This window comes from Microtus oregoni, unplaced genomic scaffold, assembly GCF_018167655.1.
Source record: "Microtus oregoni isolate MIOR12 unplaced genomic scaffold, Mior012 000009F_ref0000495, whole genome shotgun sequence".
In the NCBI taxonomy this organism is placed as follows: Eukaryota; Metazoa; Chordata; class Mammalia; order Rodentia; family Cricetidae; genus Microtus; species Microtus oregoni.
The window spans coordinates 18266660-18284175 of record NW_024543068.1 but is presented as its reverse complement, the minus strand read 5'-3'; the positions used below and the strand labels follow the sequence as shown (position 1 = coordinate 18284175).

The window sequence follows — 17516 nt, the reverse complement described above, 5'->3', positions numbered from 1 at the left end:
AACGTATGCTTGCTATCCCCTAAGACTAAAGACCTTTCTTTATCCCAAGCTCCCTGGAGTTAGTGTTGCTATGGAGACTTCTGAACTACTTTAGAAAGAAACATGCAAACTAGCCTCAGGTGAAATAAGTTTCAGACCTCTTTAGGAAAAATGGACTTGGGAAAGAATGGGGTCTAGATTTTGGCTTTGCTATGGCGTTACAGCTAAGAGTGAGGCATTGATAGTCTTGCCTCTGTATGAAGCATTAAATGTCTATTCTATCAAACACTGCAAACTCATGCTTACAACAAAGAATTCATATCCTTTTATCTCCCCTACCTTGCAGTGTCTGCGGAGGCAAGAAGCATGTGATTCCCCAGAAGCTGGAATTACAGGCTGGGACCAAAACTGGCAAAACTCAGGTCCTCTGCAAAAGCAGTGTATGCTATTAACTGTAGAGCCCAGCAAATACATTTTTCTATTAAAACCGCGAGTAGTGCTCTTTGGTACTTTCAGGTTTGTTTTAGCCTCCTTTTAGTTTAGGATGGTCCAGATGTGTTGCTATAGTTGACCTTTAATAATCAGTGCTTTCATTACTCATGCAAAGAATTGAAAACAAGAGCCAGGGAGGTGGGTCAGCAGGTAAGAGCACTTAATGCTTTTGCAAAGGACTTGGGTTCGATTCCCAGCACCCACATGGTGGCTCACAATGGTCTGTAACTCCGGTTCCAGCAAATCCAACATCCACTTCTGACTTCCCTAGGCACATGCACAAACATACAGGCAAAACACTCATACACATAAAAAAGAAATAAACTTTGTTAAAATGAAATTAAAACACCTAGAAAGTAATTGCTTGGTAAACCCTAACTTCCCCATCAGGACTATCCAAGGTAGATGAGTCTTCACTAAGAAGCCAGACCCAGAGGGGTTCTGCTCTGAATTTTGACAGTTCAAAGATGGGTAAACCTTTCTAGGATTTTTAAGCTTTGAGATGAAAAGCTGCAGATGGATATGGTGGTGTGGGGCTGGCCGATGTCGCCGGGTGCAGCCAGACCATGGCCAGCGCCAACTCTTCAGTCGAGATAGCGCCTGCGCCAGGTACTTGTGGGTGAAGAAACTTGGAGACCATCTGTCGAGTTCGCCAGTTCCACTGAGGTCTTCAATCTGGCGAGGAGCTCGGCTTCCCGGGAAACCACACACCTGCCACTCCTCGAGCCTTAGGCACCGAAGGGCGCGGCCAGGGAGAGAGGACACGCCCACGTTGGTGACTCAACAGCAGGCGAGTCCTTAACCCTGGAGAGAAGTGGTCCTCCAAGAAGGTGCGCCTGGGGGGCTGGTTGGAGGCGTGTCCAAGCGATGCTGACATCACAGGGCGGGGCGCTCTCCTTGTAAGACAGTCAAGCTCGGGGCGGCGGAGCTCACTTGAGATCCTGAGTGGCACGGAGGCGCTTCTCCTATGGTGATCCCCTCCCTGCCAATCATGTTCCTGAGGAGCAGCGTCTCGAGACTCCTCCGCGCGCAAGTGCATTGCGTTCTGACGAGATCTGTCCACTCTGTGGCTGTGATCGGAGCCCCTTTCTCTCAGGGACAGGTGAGAGTTGGGACCCGAGCTGACCGGTCAGGGAGCCCCGAGAGAGTGGCATGGGACCGGGAGACGAGAATGAGGAGAAACGCCGCGAGGGGTGGGGTGGGGGAGCTCGCGGGTTCCCGTGGCTGGCACCGGAGCACACTTGGTTGGAATTTTCCCTGACCCAGATTGAGATGAGGGACTGATGGAAGGCGAGGGGTGGAGGGCAGTGGGCATCGAGAGGACAATGGACATCGAGAGGGCAATGGGCATCGAGAAGGCGGGCTTCTGCGGCCTTTTCGGGTCGACGGAGAGAGCGGTATTTCCAGCTTGGGGTGGTGAAGAGGAGGAAAAGGGAGAGGAGAGGAAAGAAGAGGACTCCATAAAGGAGCTGGAGAGGGCAAAACCCGGTGTCGTTGGAAAATTGTCGGAGAGGTTAGAGATTGCAACCAGGGAATAAGGAAAACTTGCCGAAAGAGCATTAACCAGGAAAGAAATCAATGCTGGCCTCGCCAGTTGCGGGAGGACCCGACGTGCTTTGTTCTGTCTTCAACGAAAGAAACCTGCTGTCGGGGAGAGCTCGCTCACTGGCTCACTGTTGGGAAAGCCCAGCCAACCACACACTCTCAGCCACCGGATCATAGCCTCACTCGGTCCCGTCCCAGCCTGGGACTCCTCTGGTCCGGCTCTCAATGAGAGACTCACAAGGTTGATTTGCTTTCAATAATGGAATTTCCCCTCTTCTATCCATTCAACACTTAATGAAATGACCAGACCTCTATGGAGTAAGTTTTGATGCTGTGGCAGGTTTACAGAGGAATCTGTTAGGAACTCAAGTGTAGCATCACTGTCAAAGTGTTTCTGCCCCTTTGCTCAACCTTCCCTTATATCTGTGGAATTTTTATGATTCACAGAAAAAGGAAGGAGTGGAATATGGTCCAGCTGCCATTAGAGAAGCTGGATTGCTGAAGAGGCTCTCCAAATTGGGTAAGTGCTTGGGTTTCCAGTGTTCAGGAATGGAAACAGACCGGTTTAGAACTGTATCTCTTATATCCTGGCCCTGTGGTATCAGCTGTACGTGGTTTGCACCATCTGGGGTTATCCTTTGGATTCCTTCTGCAGATAAACATCGGGGAGTCTTGAGGAAAAGTCTTGTAAATGGTATACAGTGAGTGAGACAGAACAAAGTAGAGCCCGGAACAGCCACCAGCGAATGGCATGTGCATCCGAGGATGCTATCTAGCTCCAGCTTTAACTGCACAGTTGGCCTTTTCCAGTAACACGGTAGCTTCCCTAACTCAGTCTTTTTTTTTTTTTTGATTTTCGAGATAGGGTTTCTCTGTGGCTTTGGAGCCTGTTCTGGAACTAGCTCTGTAGACCAGGCTGGTCTCAAACTCACAGAGATTCGCCTGCCTCTGCCTCCCGCAAGTGCTGGGATTAAAGGCGTGCGCCACCACCGCCCAGCCTTCCTAAATCAGTCTTGAGATGCTTCTGAGTCATCAGTCTCGCCTGCTGCCCTCTCCAAACCATTTCCTCTCTGGGGGGGGGGTTACCAGGCTTGTATTATTGTAATCAGTACATAGATGGATTTTTCAAAACTAATTACGAAATCATTTGGGTGACTTGTTAAAAGAAGTTTCTAAACTTGTCCATGAAAGAGTTCTGGTCTGAGGTAGGGGCTAGATAAATAGGTCTGTGTATTTTTACAGGCCTCCTTGTAGTCAGATTTGCAAGTTTCTGTCTCATAGTTAAGGTAGTATTTAGGGTTTTAGGACTAGAAGTAAATCTAGCCCAAAGATAAACGCCATGTCTACAATGATGGAGAACTATTTTCACCAAGGTACCAAATTTCAATACCTGTATTGTATCTAACCCAAACATTTCTAGCTTGTCCTCCATTGTCATTAGGACCATTCACATGTCTTTGGGTGCTGTGAACACAGAATTCACGGTCAGTAGAGAGCTTTGGCCATGGGAATGCAGAATCATGGTGAACGACAGAATCTTTGTCCTTTTTTTTTTTTTTTTTTGTTTTTCGAGACAGGGTTTCTCTGTGGCTTTGGAGCCTGTCCTGGAACTAGCTCTGTAGACCAGGCTGGTCTCAAACTCACAGAGATTCGCCTGCCTCTGCCTCCCAAGTGCTGGGATTAAAGGCATGCGCCACCACCGCCCGGCTCTTTGTCCACTTTTACTCTGAAACAGTTGCTGATTGTGAGGCCATGCCCAGGGCCACTTATCTTCCCAAATCAAGAATAATGAGATCACCTAATATATCCCATATTTCCCTTTTATGTGGGACCATGATAGAGAACCGAAGATGGATGAAAGTAAAGATTACCAGCCGGGAGGTGGTGGAGCATGCCTGTAATCCCAGCACTCCAGAGGCAGAGGCAGGCGGATCTCTGTGAGTTCAAGGCCAGCCTGGTCTACAAAGGGAGTTCCAGGACAGGCTCCAAACAAAGCTACAGAGAAACCCTGTCTCGAAAAACCAAAAAAAAAAAAAAAAAAAAAAAAAAGAAAGTAAAGATCACCAAAGTCAAGTTGGCGAACCAGTGAATATTAGGGTGACTTACAGGAGGATGGGTGAGGGGTTACTTACAGGAACATGAGGTCTCAAGGGCAGCTGCATTATTGACAGCCCACCCTAGTTTGAGTGTATATGAAAATAACTGTAGTCTCTTGAGCACTGCAAGTTAGCATGGGTCAAATTTTAGGCCTTTGGCAAGGTTGAGATTTGCGATGTCTTTGAATGGACTTGAGTAACTAGATTATAGGTGATTGGATGAAACAGAAAATAAGAAAAAATAGCAAGAAAAGCAGATTTTTGTTGTTGTTGTTGTTAGAGACATGGTCTCTCTCTATATCCCTGCTGTCCTAGAACTTGCTAATAGACCAGGCTGGCTTTGAACTTGAAGAGACACACCTGCCGCTCCCTCCAGGGTGCTGGGATTAGAAGTGTGTGCCACCGCGCCTGGCAGAAAAGCAGATTTGAGTATAAAATAAACTTGGTTTGGAACATGATGTGTTTTCCAAAGGAGGTATGAGAACAAAGGTGAAGAAGCAAGTGTGGCTTTCTAGAAGGAAGGTCTTAGTTGGGGCAGAACCTCAAGAACGGAGGAAGGGTCCAGAGGTGTCTCAGAAGTGAACAGCACTTGCTTCGGCAGAGGTTTGGTTACCAGCACCCACATGGCTGCTCACAGCTGTCTGTAATCGCAGGGGATCTGACGCCTTCTGATTTCCATGGGCACCAGGCATGCTAAGGGGCACTTACATGTGAGAGATTAGGAGTCAGACTCTGTGGTAGGCATTGAGAATTTCCAAGACTTCTTTCTCACCCTCCTGACTTGAGACAAAAGCCCAGCAGCTTAGAACAAAAGCCTTGTAGGCTTTCTTGTTCTCCCACCAGCAGGTCTCCTGCTGCCTGACTGGCTCAACAAGCTGAAAGCCAGGTCCAGGACGTGTTATACGACAGTTGTGTTGTCAATCAGCCATCCTTTCTACAAACCAACCGGTTCTTCAGAGACTTAAAACCCCTAGCCATCAAGAGGAGACTGGATTTTCCCATCTTTGTAGAGGGTCTTTGTCTTTGTGTGTCTGTTATCTGTGTCTCTTTCCTCACCCCCAATAAACACCTTTCTTCAACCACTGATTCTGTCTCTTCCCGTTTGCTGTGTTTGAGATTGTTCTGCTGTGCCCTGTTGCACCCAGATTTCCCCTGCCTCTTAATTCTTTTTTGGATTTTCAAGACAGGGTTTCTCCTTAGCTTTTGGTTCCTGTCCTGGAACTAGCTCTTGTAGACCAGGCTGGCCTGAACTCACAGAGATCCACCTGCCTCTGCAAGGGATTAAAGGCGTGCGCCACCACTGCCCGGCTTGCCTCTTAATTCTTTATCTGACAGAAAATGAACTCAATCAAGACCCCTGGGCTGTATCATGTACATACACACACAGGTAAAAAACACACACATGAAATGTGATTGGTCACCTGGGTCTGCCACAATGAACAAATGTCGGAGATACTTATTTGTGCTTTTTCAAAGGGTCTCTCAGGAAGGGACCTAGGAAGGACCAATCAAGGGAGAGAGTGAAGTGTTGACCTAAAGAGAATGTTTTGGGAGCAAAGCAAGCAGAAGTGTGACAGGAAGTCCAGCATCTCTTCTCATACTTAGAATCTCTAATGTCTGAACAACCACCGCAGGGTCTCTATCAGCCGTTTTCACGTTAGTAAAATGGATTTCTCGTCTGTTATCGGGAAAAGTGGCGGGCAGATTCAAGAAGAAACAAGAAACGTCTTAGAAATGTGAACTCTGTGATGAGGGACCAGAAAATTCCCGGGCAGCTTCTTGAATTATAGCACAGGTGGCCGCCTACCACTGTCTTGGTCTTTTATCCAGCAACCTTACTGGCTCTTGGCCTCCTCACTCTCAAAGCTGAGTCACGTGACAGCAATTACTATTTATTGAGGCTTGTTGCCGCTTCTAAGCGCGAACATGCCTTCTACTTGTCATGACAAAAGGGACCGACGTCCACAGAGCTTGAGTAGACTCTGGAGCAGATGGAAGGACGTTCCTGGGCCTTGACAGAGCAGGGCCTCTCTATCCCCAGGCTCTTCAGTTTGCACATTCCACCTTATTTTCATTGCAGCTGGAACGGTGGCCCATTGACCTAGGTTCCTCCAAAACCTAGCATGCATAGCTAATTTTGATTTGAAATCCCAGAGGGACTGTGACAGTATCTTCATTGGAACATTCTGTATAGTGGGTGTCATTAGTTTTTTTTATTTTTTATTTTTTTTTAAGTTGCTGTCTTGCTATATAACCTTGGGTGACCTGGAACTCCAGGGTGACCTCAAACTTACAGCCATCTTTCTGCCTTTGCCTCTCTAGTCCTAGGGTGATAGGTCTGTGTCACGGTACCTGGCTTTAGATTTCAATTCTTAACGATTCTCTTGAACGATTTCTGGGACCATCTCAGATACGTAAGTTGGTTTTCTGCGTAGGTCGGTTTCTGTTTGCAGCTTAAACACCTTAACCAGCACACTAGTTCATGAGTACCAGCGAAAACAGATTGCTGCAAAACCCTTGATTGCAAATTTTTGAGCTTCTGCCCCCACTGACTTACACAATCTTCTCGTGAGTTGGTTTCTGTGGCCTTTAATCTTGGACTGTATCTTAATTCTTTTGTATTTCAGCAACTTCCTGTACTGGTAGGCGCTTTGATTTCTGAACTGTTACATTCCTTAACATGACTCCTGGAAACAGCAGTCTAAAGTCTTGACTTGCTTACAGATATCAAGTTCTCAATAATAATCCACCTATCGTGACTTGAATTTTTTTTTATTCTGTTTTTAGTGTGATGGTTATAGAACTATGCAGTCATCAAGACACATTGAACTTAATAAGTGAATTAATATAAAGTATGCCTAAATATGCCTTAAATCTGTTTTGAAAAGTTTCCCACATCAGTTTCTTTTTTGCTCTGTCCCTTCTTTCTTCCCTCCACATCCCTGTTCTCTTTCTTTCAGTAGCTCTCATTGTGTATCCCAGGCCGGCCTCAAGCTCACAATCCTCCTGCCTTAGCCTCTGAGTTAGGATTTACAGGCAGGTGGCACTATGTCCAGGTTAGGTTTATTTTCCTTAACAGTAGCTTTTGGGTGCTGAAACTATAAAGAGCTGGGCATGGGGCAGCAGGTCTTTAATTCAGAGGCAGAGGCGGGTGGATCTCTGAGTCTGAGGCCAGTCTGGTCTAGCTCATGAGCTAAAGGGCTAGCCAGCCAGAGTCTGTCTCCAAACAAAACCAAACATATGATGAGCATATTAGTTTACTGGTGTGTGTGTGCAGAGTTGCAATATCTTGTATTTGCATATTTGCATTAGAACGCTGCTAATGCTAAGTTCTAGACCTACCCCTAGTGAACTAAACAAATTCCTGTTAACAACGCTCTGATGAGGTGCAGCTGGACATGTATGTCGGCGGCCATGAGCACTTAACAGAGGAAGCAGAAGCCAGGGATGGGATAGCAAAGGCTGGAGATGGGAGAGCTCTGCACGTTAGAGAGGAGGCTTGGCTGAAAAGGGGCTAAGTGAGGAGACCCGGGCAGAAGGAAAGGGGTCTGAGCAAATTTGGAAGAACAAGGTTTCAGGCAGAGAGATCAGTACCAGCAAAGACTCTGAGGCAGATCTATAATATTAATGGAACAGAACCCATTCCCGAGCCCTCACCAAGATTGCTGTGTTCAAAGGGGTGGACCTTCTACTTCGGGTCTTTAGCATCTCAAAGACAGTTCCCAGGAAACTGTCTTTATATGATGATTCCAGTCATTTCTTAGAATGCTCTGTTTATAAGGCTTTTCTCCCCTTGGCTGACATAAGCAGGAAAAAGAATAATCTTCTATAAATGGTGTCAGGAAAACTGATACCCACATCCCAAAAATAAATAACTTTTAAAAAAGAACTCTCACTCCATAACATTTATCAGAATTCCTCGTTAGCTCATGGAGAGATGGCTCCGTGGTTAAGTGTGCTGGCTGTTCTTACAGCACCCACATGCGTCTCCATGTTGTAGTTCCAATTCCAGGGAATGAAAACACACTCTTCTGACATCCAAGGACACCGGGCATGTGCATAGTTTACACGCATACATACTTGCTGGCACTTATACATGCACATAAAATAAAAAGAAGTCTTTAAAGATTTTTTTAAAAACTTGGTGTCTACCAAAGTTCTAAATTTAATGTGAAGTTGCAAAACTGTAGGAGAAACCACAAGTGTGAATTTTTGTGAATTTGGGTCATGGCTATCTTAGCCAATAACTAAAATCAAATGTAGGTCTGTTAGACATCATCATAATCAAAACTGTGAGGCTTGATGATATTATGCTATGAATGAAGGCAGCTAGAAAAGGCCACTTATTGGGCTGGAGAGATGGCTCAGTGGTTAAGAGCATTGCCTGCTCTTCCAAAGGTCCTGAGTTCAATTCCCAGCAACCACATGGCGGCTCACAACCATCTGTAATAAGGTCTGGTGCCCTCTTCTGACCTGCAGGCATACACACAGATAGAATATTGTAATATATATATAAAAGGCCACTTATTGGTGCCTTAAATGTGAAATGTCTAGAGAGGGCAGATCTTTGGAGGAAACAGCTTAGGCCCCCCGGGGGTTGAGGAAGTAAATGACTGAGAACGGGTTTAGGTTCTGGAGAAGAAGGGAACTGAAGCTGTCCGAGAATTAGAAAGTATTGCTATTTTTACAACCTGGTGAATATATTAAAAACCACTGAGTTGTAAATTCTAAGAATGAATTTCATGGGATATAAATTACATCTCTAACACACTATCCAGACTGCTGTGACTGGAAAAGAGGTATGGGACTGGGACCTGCATGTTTTCTTATATGCTGCTTGCTTTACAGAAACTGTAAGATATTATATTTTGCATAGATTTTACAAATCATGTCTGACGGATCTAGACCATAGGTTATCAATTTATAATTTCTATGTTTAAAAAAGATGTCTTTGGGATGCTGTTTGAATAACATTGGAATATCTTTGGGACAAAAATTGGTTGCTAGGTAGCATCTGTAGCAAATAGCGAATATCAGAATTTGCTCTCCCTGGAGGGGGTGGAGCAGCGTGTCGTCAGTCCCTCTTCTACATAAAAAGACAACCTGCCTTCACAGGGAGAAGGAAATAAAAGCAGAGCAGCTGTCAAAAAGCGATCAAGCATCACTTAGCGTGGGCCTGGGTAGGGATTGGAAGCTAAGCTGTTGACGGGAGCGTCTTTAAGAAGTAAGTGTTGGATTCTGCTTTGTCACGAGCATCATTTGGTCTTCAGAAGATCAGATGCCAGAGAACTGGCTTTGTAGTTTGTGGTTGTTTTAGTCCATTTTGTGTTGCTTTGTAGAAATGTATTGACTCTAGGTATGGAGGCTGAGGGGTCTGCGATTAAGCATCTCCATCTAGCAAGGCCTAAGTTTACTGTCTCCTAACATGGCAGAACACATCACATGGCAAAAGAGAAGAAGAATCGATGTACAGACTCACTCTTGTATTGATTTGGCATGAGGAAGACTATGATCTACACAAACACACTTCCATTAAGCCCACTATCCAGCACAAAGGCATTAGGATTCAGTTTTCAGCACAGGATTTTTGAAGGGACACATTCAAAACCAAAGCAAGAATCGAGCATGAAACCAAACTGCCGCACTGCTTTGGATCTTCCTGGGCCACAGTGCCCTGGTGGGATGGGCCATCTGTCCTAGGGAAAGAGGAGCTCAGGCCTGGGCTGGGAAATACCATCTTTTCAGGCTTCCCTACTCTGCCATACTCGTGAGCTATTTTTTTGTTGTTGTTGTTTTTTGTTTTGTTTTTTTGTTTCTGTTTTTCGAGACAGGGTTTCTCTGTAGCTTTGGAGCCTGTCCTGGAGCTAGCTCTTGTAGACCAGGCTGGCCTCGAACTCACAGAGATCCACTTGCCTCTGCCTCCCGAGTGCTGGGATTTTTTTTTAAATATTTTATTTATTTATTATGCATACAATATTCTATCTGTGTGCATATCTGCAGGCCAGAAGAGGGCACCAGATGTCATTACAGATGGTTGTGAGCCACCATGTGGTTGCCGGGAATTGAACTCAGGACCTTTGGATGAGCAGGCAATGCTCTTAACCACTGAGCCATTTCTCCAGCCCCCGAGTGCTGGGATTAAAGGCGTGCGCCACCATCGCTAGGCTGTTCATTTGTTTTATTTTATGTGTTTTGCCTGCATGTACATATGTATTGTGTACCACATGAGTGCCTGGCACCCTCTGAGGCCAGAAGAGAGCATTGGATCCCCTGAAGCTGAACTTACAGACAGTGCTTGGAATCCAACTTGGGTCTTTAAGGGCAGCAAGCACTCTTAATTACTGAGCCGTTCTTCTAGACCTTTAAAAAAACATTTTTAATTTTGTTTGTGCACAGTGTGCATTTAAAAGTCGGAGGACAACTTATACAGTCTAGCAGGCATGGGGTACGTACCTGTAAACCCAGTCAGTACCTGGGGACTGAGGGAGAAGCTAGTTTGGTTAGAAAATTAAAAAAATAAATAAATAAAACACCTGGCCTTCAACACCAACTTTGGCTGAAGATCCTACGGTTTCTTGTTCATATTTTCCACAACAGCTCCTTATCTATAATCTTGAGCCCTTAACAACTCAGATGCAAACTCTTTTAAGTTCTCGTCATCTCTCAAATTAGTTGTAATAACAAGAGCCAGTTTTTCCTCCGCTCTCATCAGTCTGCATCTGATCCCTGTATTGGGTAGCTAAGATTGCACAAGAGCCTGAGATGGCAGCACATGAAAAAAGCTAATTTCACTTTCAAGTAAACATTCTGGAGAGAGGCCTGGAACTGGTTTGGTGGCTCTGTCTTCAGACCTAGATTCTCACCTCGTGCTATTGGCAAGGCCGCTACTTGATGGTTGTGTACTCATGTCTGGAAGCAGGACAGATGCATGAACAGAGGAAAGCATGAGGGCAGGGGGAATGTTTCCCTTTCTAAGAAGCCGTGGCAAAGCGTCTCTTTCCACACACTTGTTGGCTGGCACTGGTTATGTGGGTACATCCGGTTTCCAGGGAAATCTCTGGATGGAAGGCCAGGTTTTGGCCTTCAGCCATCCCATTAAGCTCTATATTAGGGCTTAAACTTCTTGCACTTGTCACTCTGTTTCACTTGAGAAATTTTTATGCAATTCTAGATCCATACTATACAAACGAAACATTTTATGATAATCATACCTTTTTAAAAAAAACAACCCCTTATTATGTAATTTTAACATTTATTAAAGACAATAGCAAACCATCCGCTAATGAGATGGATGTGTCTAGTTTTACATGCAGAATTGAATCTTGAGTCTGGTGTGCTGGCTCATGCCTATAACTAACCCTAGTGCTGAAGAGGCAAAGGCAAGAAGATCATAACAGTTAGAGGCCATCAAGAGACAGTGAGTTCTAGGCAAATCTGAGTGCATCTTAAAATAACCTTAGAATATTTGATTTTGCAAGACATAGTTACTGTCAATGTTTTTCAAAGTTGATCAATATTTTTGTTCCATATTCATCAGCTTTGAGAATGCTGCTTCACATACATATGTCATACAAAGTGGAAGAATTATGTTTAGAGTTATTTCAGAGCCCCAAGTCCACACCCGAATTCATGTAATGAATTTGAAAAAAAATTTAAATCAATTTTATGTCTGAATGTTTTGCTTGCACATATGGATGTGCATCCTGTATGTGCTTGGTGCCTGAGGAGGTCTGAAGAGAGCATCGGATCCCCTGGAACTGGAGTTACCAACAGTTGTGAGCCGCCCTGGGGGTGCTGGAAATCATGCCTATGTCCTTTGCAAGAGTAAGAAGTGCTTTGTGACCCATGAGCCATCTCTCTAGCCCCCATGTAATGATATTTTAAATGAAACTCAAGTCAGCAACTCAAACAGCAAGTGTATTTTTTTGCCTTTAAATTGTTTCATTTTTTTTCTTGTATGTCTCTCTGTGTGAGGTGAGTCTTCTCGCCTAGGATGGTTTAACAAAATTGATGCAGATATATGATAATAAAGTTTTGGGAAGTCGTAGGTTACAACATCAGTTTCAAAGAAAACCTGAGAGGAAGGATGGAGAGAGAAACCACAAGATGCCTCGTATAACCTGTAATCCCCAAGAATGTCCTGTCCTTCCTTGTTATTATGTTGATCTTGTTACCATTTAAGCACAACTGGAAGAAGAGCTTAGAAACTCATTGTTCTTTGAGATTGTCACTCTTCTAGGAAGTCTGGTGACAGGGCTGGGACCCTTGCCCCAGTGTATCTGGTTATAGCTGCAGGCCATGAATTTTAAGTCATTATATTAAGTTCAAACAATTTTTTTTTTAAGTGTAGGGTCTCACTATGTCACTATGTAGCCCCAGCTGTCCTGGAATTGTTACATAGACCAGGTTGGCCTCAAACTAAAACTGGAACTCACAGATCTGCCTGCCTCTGTCTTCTGAGTGCTGGGACTGAAAGCATCTACCACCATGCCTGGCTCAAATACATGTTTATTAGTTAAAATAGGAACCATTACAATCAACACATTTGTGCCACAGTGAAATAAGTTCATTCCTGCAGCGTAAAAAAAAAAAAATTCTGCTCTGGGATTTGACAGAGTCCTGGGAAGCACTTTTGGCATCCTGCTGCCTGTGCTAAGGATGGTTGTGCTAAGGGATGTTTGAAGAAGCCGTAGTCTAGTGGTAAGAGGTCAGGGGAACATGGCAGATGAGGCAGAACTTCATTGCCCAACTGGTTCAGCTTTTGAAGCATCGGCTTTGTGATGTGTAGGGAGGCATTGTTGCTGTACAGAATCGGGCCCTTTCTGCTGACCAGTGTCTGCCATAGGCATGGCAGTTTGCGGTGTCTCTCACAGGTTTGAAGGGTCTTCTCCACGCTATTTTTGGTTTCTGCTGTCCTGAACCTGGGGAGACCTGTCCTTAGACACAAAAGGGCAAGACCCTAGCTAGGTATGACAGAGCCACAAACCAGGTCCCTGAATCACGACAGAGAAAAGTCTGCTCTTCACCTGTATGGTACACACACATGGCTGTATTCAAGCTATATTTTGAGTAGTTAGCTGCAGCAACTTTGCCTATTCCAACTAATTCTGTTTTAAAAGATTATGTAATATGCATAAAGGCCTATAAGAACACAGTTGTCAGGTTTGGGGAGTAACATGGGAGCCTTTACCATTAAATACATATTCATTTTTACAAAGAATTTCTATTGCCTATAAGGGAAGAGGAAAAATGCACAGCAAGACAGCACTGGTACAAACTGTACGTGGAGAAGGCCCTTCCTTGGCTCCCGCAGTCATTGCCTCTACTCTTTACCTGGCACTCACACTGTGAAAATTAAAGAGGAGAGTTAGGGAGGTTATCAGATGGAGTAGTCACTTAGGTAGAGTTTTTTTTTTAAGATAGAAGCCCCTTCAGGGTCTGCTTCTTAGTTTTGTGGAAACGCAAGGCAGAGCTCATAAAGTTTTCATAGCCAGACTCGTGTTGACGGTGTAAATTATCAAAAATGCATGCAGCTGGGCATAATTAGATTGAGAAATCATTCTTCCGTATGTTCCGTCAAGAAGCCCTTGTGGGGGTGTGAGGCACCCGGGTAGCGAGTGAGAAACAGGAAGGCCATTTGGTAAGAAGGGATTAGTAAACAGAGTGGATAATATCTCTGTACAATACTTTTATATGTATGGGTCTTTTGCCTGCATGCCTGGTGCCCACAGAGACCAGAAGAGGGCATCAGATCCTCTAGAACTGGAGTTATAGGCAGTTGTGAGCTACCATGTGGGTGCTGGGAATTGAACTGGGTCTTCTGGAAGGGTGGCCAGTGCTATTAATCACAAAGGTATTTCTCCAGCCCTCCAGGGTTGGTGATCTTAAGAGTCAACATTCAGTGTGTAAGTGAATCTGTTAACCTATCTCCAGCCATTGATTAGTGCCGGGGATCAAATCCAGGATCTTGTGCGTGCTAAACAGTTGTTCCACCCCAGAGTTACTCCCTAGCCCCAGAGCTGTGCATCTAATGAGCAGAATCCTCTCCTGAAGTGCAGTCTGTCTTCCCTGAAGTACTGCGGTAAGATTGCCAGGGTCTTTTAGACCTCAGGCAGCTCCCTTGTGTTCAGTGCATGTGAGCAGAATACTGTTTTCTGCCAGGCTTCTAGCACTTTACACCCTGGTAGCCTTGGTTGGACTTGAGTGTTCGTTACTTATCTTATCCAATGGAACTTTAATATCCTTGTTTTTCTTATTGGTCATATGAAGATTTCTATGAGTTAAAAGGTTTGGCAAGTAGTTCTGCAAGTTAATATTAACATTATTATAACCTTTTGTATTAGTCAGGGTTCTCTAGAGAAACAACTTATAGAATGACTATTTATGTGCATACACACACACACACACATATGCTCACTCATTTTATGTATATGTTTAGAAAGGGGATTTATTAGAATGGCTTACAGGCTGTGGTCCAGCTAGTCCAACAATGGCTGTCTACCAATGAAAGGTTCAAGAACTGAGTAGTTGCGGGGAAGAGACAGAAATCTTTAATAAATAAATAAATAATAAAAAAAAGAACTGAGTAGTTCAGTTGATGAATCTGGAGGTTTCAGCTGGTAGTCAGTAGACACCAGAATTCCTAAGAAGTAGGCTCTAGGGGACTTACTAGCGAGTGTGAGAGCAAGCACGCAGAGAGGGAGAGTGCCTTCTTCTTCCACGTCCTTTATATGGGCTGCCAGCAGAAGCTGTGGGCCACATTAAAGGAGGCTCTTCCCACCTCGAGCTTCAAATGATTTAATAAGAAAGAAATCCTGGGGCTGGAGAGATGGCTCAGAGGTTAAGAGCATTGCTTGCTCTTCCAAAGGTCTTGAGTTCAATTCCCAGCAACCACATGGTGGCGGCTCACAACCATCTGTAATGGGGTCTGGTGCCCTCTTCTGGCCTGCAGGCATACACACAGATAGAATATTGTATACATAATAAATAAATAAATAAATAAATATTAAAAAAAAAAAAGAAAGAAAGAAATCCTGCATAGGTGTGCTGTTAGGATTTTAGTTAATTCCAGATGTAGAGAAGTTGACAACCAAGAAGAGTCAGCACACCTTTTGTAGTGAACATTGTAGTATTACAGAACAGCAAGTATGTCCTCGTTTCTTATAACACATTAAGAACCTCATGCTTGGCCGGGCGGTGGTGGCACACGCCTTTAATCCCAGCACTCAGGAGGCAGAGGCAGGCGGATCTTTGGGAGTTCAAGGCCAACCTGGTCTACAAGAGCTAGTTCCAGGACAGGCTCCAAAGCCACAGAGAAACCCTGTCTCGAAAAAAAAAAAAAAAAAAAAAAACACCTCATGCTTGATGATTTTTTTTTTCCTCTTTTTTTTCCTCCGGCTTGATGATGTTTAAGGAAGTCACTGGGACAAACGAGAAGGTCGAAACACTCTAGATAAAATAGGAATCATCTGAGATCTGTCCAGCCGAGCCAGAGAGATGGCTCAGTGGCTAAGGGCACTTTACTATCCCAGAGGACTGGAGTTCAGTTCCCAGCATCCACATTGGCTCCACAGCCTCTTGTAACTCCAGCTCTAGGGGATTTTGCACCCTTCTCTGGCCTCAGAGTGTCTGTCTGTGTGCCATATGTGTTCAGGTGCCCTAGAGCTAGAGGAGGCTGCAAGCCGCCCAGTGTGGGTACTGGGGACAGAACTCCTGTTTCTGAAAGATCAGCAGTAATCTTAGCTCACCAATCACACAAACTTGATAAAAATTTTATTTTTGCTCTGTGAATTTTCAAATCTATTTTTTATTTATCTATTGTGTGTGTGTGAGAGAGCATACATGCTGTGGTATGTATAAGAGGTCAGAGGACAATTTTTGGAACTTGGTTCTTTCTACCCACCAAGTGTGTTCAGAATCAGAGATCAGACTTGGAGGACAAGGTAATTTATGTGTGTGTGTGCCCAAGTGTACATATGTGCACCATGTATGTGCAGGAGCCGGAAGGTGTCAGATCACCTTGAACTGGAGTTATAAGTGGTTATGAGTCACCATGTGTTTGCTGGGAACTAAACACAGTTCTCTATAAGAACAGCCAGTGCTCTTAACTGAGCCATCTCTCCAGCAGCCCCATACCCACAAGCCTTTTAAAACAACTGTTTTATTTGGTCATTTTTCTGTTGGTTCTTGAGCTTGTGGGTTATTTTTGTCAGTTTGACACAGGCTAGGGTCATCTAGGAAGTGGGGATGCCAATTAAGAATTGTCTCTATTAGATTGGCTTGTAGGCAACTCAGAGTATTGTTTGTTTGGGACCTCTCTATGTAACCCTGGCTGGACTGGAACTTCCAATGAAATCCAGGTTGTCTTGGATGGAATTCAGAGATCTACCAGCCTCTGCATCCTGAATGTTGGGGAAAAAAGAAAATGTGCCACCATGAATTTTTTTGTTTTGTTTTTGTTTTTTTTTGAGATAAGATTTCTCTGTGGCTTTGGAGCCTGTCCTGAAACTAGCTCTTGTAGACCAGGCTGGCCTCGAACTCACAGAGATCCGCTTGCCTCTTCCTCCCGAGTGCTGGGATTAAAGGCCTGCACCACCACCGCCTGGCTGGGCATTTTCTTGAATGATGATTGATGTGGAAGGGCTTGTGGTGGTGCCTCCTGGACAGGTGGCCCTGGGTTGTATATGAGCAAGTCACTGAGAGAAAACTAGCAAGCAGCATCCCTCCTTGGTCTCTGATTTAGTTCCTGTCTCCAGGTTCCAGTGTTGAGCTCCTACTCTGATGTCCCACAGTGATGGACTGTGACCTGAGGTGTGCACGCCCAATAGACTCTTTCCTCCCCAAGTTGACTTCAGTCATTGTTCATCACAACAGACAAATTAGAACAATCTCAGTGTCTTCAGCCTGATGTCAGTGATCTACTCACCTGGGGTTCCCTTCCTTTAGTTGACCAGATATTCCTTTGGGGCCTTTCATAATTGTTTCTTAACAGTGAAAAAGGTTCATAAAAATTTTTTAGTCAAGTTATGTCTTGTGAAAGACTGAAATTTTCCATTTTGCTTCCAATATCCATTTTTGTTGATGATTAAGGTTAGCCTTAATGTCCCAGGTCATTGCTGACCTGATGATTTTATGTTCTGAGTGAATGTTTCTTAGTTTTACATTCTCTCCAAGTCTTTTTTTAATTTTCGAGACAGGGTTTCTCTGTAGCTTTTTTGGTTCCTGTCCTGGAACTAGTTCCAGACTGGCCTTGAACTCACAGAGATCCGCCTGCCTCTGCCTCCCTCCAAGTCTTATTTTAGGATGAGCTGGGTTCAAGAGGAAAGCTCCTAAACTGCCCAGTATCAATTCGTGATGAATCCGCACTGGTCATAATCCAATTCTTTAACCAACCTCTGCAAATAT

At 44.5% G+C, this 17516-nt stretch overlaps 1 protein-coding gene across 1 annotated transcript in view; it reads left to right on the top strand.

Annotated features, from left to right (window-relative positions):
* The first annotated feature begins 1325 nt into the window (after positions 1 to 1325).
* Arg2 (arginase 2) overlaps positions 1326 to 17516 on the top strand; it is a 25935-nt gene continuing 9744 nt past the window's right edge. Inside the window, exons 1-2 of the mRNA XM_041658164.1 lie at positions 1326 to 1573; positions 2464 to 2536. Of these exons, the coding sequence (XP_041514098.1) occupies positions 1439 to 1573; positions 2464 to 2536 (208 nt within the window). The 5' untranslated portion in view covers positions 1326 to 1438. The remainder of the gene's footprint in view (positions 1574 to 2463; positions 2537 to 17516) is intronic.